Genomic DNA, 5253 nt, shown 5'->3' with positions numbered 1-5253 from the left:
AAGGCTTTCCCTTGCCCTCCTGGGGCATACCGCAGCTGGCTCCATGTCTGCAGGGCAGAGAAGTGCAGCAGTCCTTGGTGTATTTTGAGAGCTTGTTTTGTACCCAGGGTGTTTCTGAGCGCATCCTCTCCCTGAGCATCCCTAGGCATGTGGTACTGCAGGATCCTGCCAGGCCTCAGGATCCTGCCAGGCCTCAATCCTTTGGGCAACTGCACTTCTTTTCCAGGAAAACCATCTTCAAGCACTGGACTGTCCCCATGCCCCAGAGCTCCAGGCAACCCCAAAGGCTATTGCCCTCAGCCTGACCTGCTTAGCAGCACTGGGGTGTTCTCAGCACTGGCAGTGTGTTTTGAAAAAGTGGGCAGGACTTTGTGTGCTCCCTGGGTCAGGGTGCAAGGGGAGCAGCCAAAGTGCATCATGGGGTGAGGACAGTGGGAGAGAGTGATATTCCAAGACCCAACACATCTGTCAGGAGGTGAGAGCGGAGGCACCTGAGCCCACAGGACATGAGTGATCAAGGGATTTTTGATAGAACAGTGCTCTCCTTCCACAGGCCTGCTGACAGGACAGGCCGGGATCCCCCAGAGATGGCAGTGAGAGGAGACAACTCTGCCAAGTAAACCAGGAAATCTCTTTCCTGAAGGAGAAGATTTCCTTGGGCAAAGCCATTTGAAACCGGCAATGTACCAAACCTGCCTAGAGAGGCAATGCCCAGTGAGTTGGGGCCTGAGCAGGGAGGCAGCAGGGAGGGAGAGAGATGGAGCATGCGCACATTGAGGGAAGACTTCAGGTACTAAGGAGGGGATTGCTTTGGTGGGAAGACACGACCATGTTTCCTCACAGGGGTTTGTCAAAACATTCCCCACATATTTGCCCACAGCCACATGCCGTGCCTGCACAGAGCTCTCGAGCACATGGGGGCACATCTTCTGCCTGTACTGACGTGATGGTTCTTGGGAAAGCCTCAGGCCTCTCATCCCAACACTTCAAAAGATCCTCTGTGGCCTAATGGCCATGTCAGCAATGGGGAAACGAAATGGCAGTGTTGACAGAAACCAAAAGACAACCCGGGGCATTTGGGAGGACAGTGTGCTTTGGAGATGAGTCTGTAGGAAAATTACTGCCCCTGTGCAGTGCCTGTGGGCCTGGGCTGGTGCAGGAGCAGTATAAAAGCAGGACCTTCTCCTCACTCTCACATCCACTCCTTCAGCTCCATCTTGTTGGGAACAAGGTGAGTTTTGAGCCCTTTCTTGTCTTTCTCTGGGTTCTCCTTCTGCCCTTCCTCCTTCCCTTTCTCTTCTACCTTGTAATTCTCTGGGATTTCTGATCATATATCTCTGTCCTTGTTCCCCACTGTGTTTTGAGGCTGCTTACTGTGGGAGAGGGCAGATGTGTCATGGAGAAGGCTGGATATAGAGGGGGGTGTCTCCTGAGCTGTGGGTTGCGAGGGAGGGATTGTCCCTGGCTTTGGCCTTCTTGGTGATGCTCATAGGGGCTGACAGAAAGGATCTCCCTCATAGTGTGGTGAGGCTGCTCTTCAAACTGTCCTTACGGTCTGCTCCTCTCTTCCCTCTTTGCCAGGTGCATCTGCAGCCCCCAGCCATGTCCTGCTACAGCCCGTGCCGGCCCTGCCAGCCCTGCGGCCCCACCCCGCTGGCCAACAGCTGCAATGAGCCCTGTGTCAGGCAGTGCCAGGACTCCACCGTGTTCATCCAGCCCTCACCCGTGGTGGTGACCCTGCCCGGGCCCATCCTCAGCTCCTTCCCACAGAACACCGCCGTGGGATCCTCCACCTCTGCTGCTGTTGGCAGCATCCTCAGCTCTCAGGGAGTGCCCATCAGCTCTGGGGGCTTTGGCCTCTCTGGCCTGGGCAGTGGCCTCTGTGGCACCAGGGGCCTCCCCTGCTGAAGCTGGTCTTAAGAGATAATGACTCAAAACATTCCCCGGTTTGTGGAGACCAGGGTGCTTTGGTGAACTGGGGGAGGTGAGCTGTGGCTGTGTAATGGCCAGCCTCTGATCGAGCCAGACAGAGGGTGAATGATGGGATTAGAATGAGACAGGTTGTGGGTGCTGGTGCCTCCTGTCACTCTAAGCTGCCCTCCCTTGCACAGACCTTGCTGGGTTGTGGGGCTCCCTCTGTTCCCTGGGGGAAGCAGCAGGACATTCAAGTGTGGGCTGACAGTGTTCATCTCTGCTCATGGGCCACATTGGGCCAAAACCAAAGCAGCTCTGCTGGCTGTAATGGGCAGATGTGTTGTCTTAGAAGGTGCTACGTGTCTCCTGAAGGGTCCCACGATCCACAGCGTTACATGATCCAGTGTGAAGCTGCCCTCTTCAAGGGAGGAACCTCGGCATCCCCACCTGAAATTGAGTGATTATAAACCACGTAGATTTGATGTTCTGTAGATTTTCCCAGGGATTTTCACCCACCACTTCTTTGAGACTTCCCCCTCCCACCTGACAGGTCCAGCCTGTGACCACTTTGACCAAGACTGTGCAGCAACCAAGTCTCCTCACAGACCCTATGGCTGCAGAGATCTTCACTATCTTGTCCTTTATCTCTCTTCCTTCCTTTTGCCTTGTGCATGTCCCTGGGTGATGTGGTTGCATTTTAATCTTGCAATGCTTTCATGTGGTATTGCTTTAGAGAATAAGAGCCAAAATGCCTACAGATGTGTTTCCCAGTCCAATCCCATTGCTACAATAATTCTTCTATGTATATTTACAAGCAAAAATTAATCAGTGTTGGTTCTGTCTAATCAATCACAGGGGATGCATTAATAAGAACCTGGGTTACCCCTCACCTTCTGCAGTGGGCCATAAAACAGCCACGTGGAGAAGGACAAAAAGCAGCAATACCCCAATAAATCAGATTTAACTCTACTGTCTAAAAGGCACTCAAACAATGTCTCAAAAAACCATAAGCAGCAATACCCCAATAAATCAGATTTAACTCTACTGTCTAAAAGGCACTCAAACAATGTCTCAAAAAACCATCACACAGAACCATCCGTGAGCAACACCTCCCTCCCTGGGAATCCTGGGAGAGCAACAAGAGGGAAAGGATGACACAGAGGCATGAGCTGGGATGCAGCAGAAATTTAATGAGTCAAACGATGAGAACAAGGTCACTGTGAGTGGAGGTCTCAGTGCAGAGAGCAGCAGGGTCAGCTCAGAATCTCCATCACATGGCTGTGGCAGAGATGCCAGCAGGTGTCCACCTGCATGATCCAGAGAGGGAGCGGGGCCAGCAGGTGCTCCCCAGGATGGCTGTGTGGGGATCACAGCCCCGGGGAGCACAAGGGAACAAGGACACAGGAGGGAAAGGAGAGAGTGTCAGGGGACAGAGGCAGGGATGGGCTGTGCTTCCCAAGAGGCCAGGCTGGCCCTGTCCCTGTGCAAGGGCTGCTGGGCTTGCTCAGCCCCTCAGGAAGGAAGGAGCCGATGCTGCGTGCCCAGGGCGGTTCCATCCTGGGAGTCCCTGGGTTCCTTCGCCAGGGCCAGCGCCAGCAGCTTCAGCAGGGGAGGCCCCTGGTGCCACAGAGGCCACTGCCCAGGCCAGAGAGGCCAAAGCCCCCAGAGCTGATGGGCACTCCCTGAGAGCTGAGGATGCTGCCAACAGCAGCAGAGGTGGAGGATCCCACGGCGGTGTTCTGTGGGAAGGAGCTGAGGATGGGCCCGGGCAGGGTCACCACCACGGGCGAGGGCTGGATGAAGACATGGGAGTCCTGGCACTGCCTGACACAGGGCTCATTGCAGCTGTTGGCCAGCGGGGTGGGGCCGCAGGGCTGGCAGGGCCGGCACGGGCTGTAGCAGGACATGGCTGGGGGCTGCAGATGCACCTGGCAAAGAGGGAAGAGAGGAGCAGACCGTAAGGGCAGTTTGAAGAGCAGCCTCACCACACTATGAGGGAGATCCTTTCTGTCAGCCCCTATGAGCATCACCAAGAAGGCCAAAGCCAGGGACAATCCCTCCCTCGCAACCCACAGCTCAGGAGACACCCCCCTCTATATCCAGCCTTCTCCATGACACATCTGCCCTCTCCCACAGTAAGCAGCCTCAAAACACAGTGGGGAACAAGGACAGAGATATATGATCAGAAATCCCAGAGAATTACAAGGTAGAAGAGAAAGGGAAGGAGGAAGGGCAGAAGGAGAACCCAGAGAAAGACAAGAAAGGGCTCAAAACTCACCTTGTTCCCAACAAGATGGAGCTGAAGGAGTGGATGTGAGAGTGAGGAGAAGGTCCTGCTTTTATACTGCTCCTGCACCAGCCCAGGCCCACAGGCACTGCACAGGGGCAGTAATTTTCCTACAGACTCATCTCCAAAGCACACTGTCCTCCCAAATGCCCCGGGTTGTCTTTTGGTTTCTGTCAACACTGCCATTTCGTTTCCCCATTGCTGACATGGCCATTAGGCCACAGAGGATCTTTTGAAGTGTTGGGATGAGAGGCCTGAGGCTTTCCCAAGAACCATCACGTCAGTACAGGCAGAAGATGTGCCCCCATGTGCTCGAGAGCTCTGTGCAGGCACGGCATGTGGCTGTGGGCAAATATGTGGGGAATGTTTTGACAAACCCCTGTGAGGAAACATGGTCGTGTCTTCCCACCAAAGCAATCCCCTCCTGAGTACCTGAAGTCTTCCCTCAATGTGCGCATGCTCCATCCCTCTCCCTCCCTGCTGCCTCCCTGCTCAGGCCCCAACTCACTGGGCATTGCCTCTCTAGGCAGGTTTGGTACATTGCCGGTTTCAAATGGCTTTGCCCAAGGAAATCTTCTCCTTCAGGAAAGAGATTTCCTGGTTTACTTGGCAGAGTTGTCTCCTCTCACTGCCATCTCTGGGGGATCCCGGCCTGTCCTGTCAGCAGGCCTGTGGAAGGGGATTGCTGCCCTCCCTAATCCTTTGATTCCTGAAGAAGCCCTTTAGGGTTGGACCCTACTGTCTTCTCTGTCAGACGGGTCTCTTGGCTCTTTGGATATCACCTTGTTCCTCTCTCTCTCCTCAACCCACAATGCAATTTCCTGCACATTTTGTACCATAATCTGCAGGACACACAAGCATGGGCCACATTTTCAATACACATTGTCAGTCCTGCAATCATCCCTGACCTGTGAAAGAGACGCCAATCATCCCTTTTCCCTGGGCCAGGATGGAGCTGCCCTTGCTGGTTGGTATTCAGCCATGCCTTGGACAGGCCTGCAGACACCACACCCTCCTGGCTTGGTCTCACACCAAATGGCTGACACAGAGCC

At 54.4% G+C, this 5253-nt stretch overlaps 2 protein-coding genes across 2 annotated transcripts; one reads left to right on the top strand and one right to left on the bottom strand.

Annotated features, from left to right (window-relative positions):
* The first annotated feature begins 1159 nt into the window (after positions 1-1159).
* LOC121350397 (feather keratin 1-like) lies at positions 1160-1913 on the top strand. Its single transcript, XM_041461687.1, has 2 exons — positions 1160-1219; positions 1594-1913. The coding sequence occupies exon 2, from the start codon at positions 1603-1605 to the stop codon at positions 1906-1908; it is 306 nt and encodes a 101-aa protein (XP_041317621.1). The 5' UTR covers positions 1160-1219; positions 1594-1602; the 3' UTR covers positions 1909-1913.
* Positions 1914-3515: 1602 nt separating this feature from the next.
* LOC121350396 (feather keratin 1-like) lies at positions 3516-4264 on the bottom strand. The gene is made up of 2 exons (XM_041461686.1): positions 4205-4264; positions 3516-3830 (listed from the first exon to the last, which is right to left on the bottom strand). The coding sequence occupies exon 2, from the start codon at positions 3819-3821 to the stop codon at positions 3516-3518; it is 306 nt and encodes a 101-aa protein (XP_041317620.1). The 5' UTR covers positions 3822-3830; positions 4205-4264.
* Positions 4265-5253: the final 989 nt, after the last annotated feature.

This window comes from Pyrgilauda ruficollis, unplaced genomic scaffold, assembly GCF_017590135.1.
Source record: "Pyrgilauda ruficollis isolate IOZ18807 unplaced genomic scaffold, ASM1759013v1 scaffold1500, whole genome shotgun sequence".
Lineage (NCBI taxonomy): Eukaryota > Metazoa > Chordata > Aves > Passeriformes > Passeridae > Pyrgilauda > Pyrgilauda ruficollis.
The sequence above is the reverse complement of the archived record's forward strand: the minus strand, read 5'-3'. Positions and strand labels throughout refer to the sequence as shown.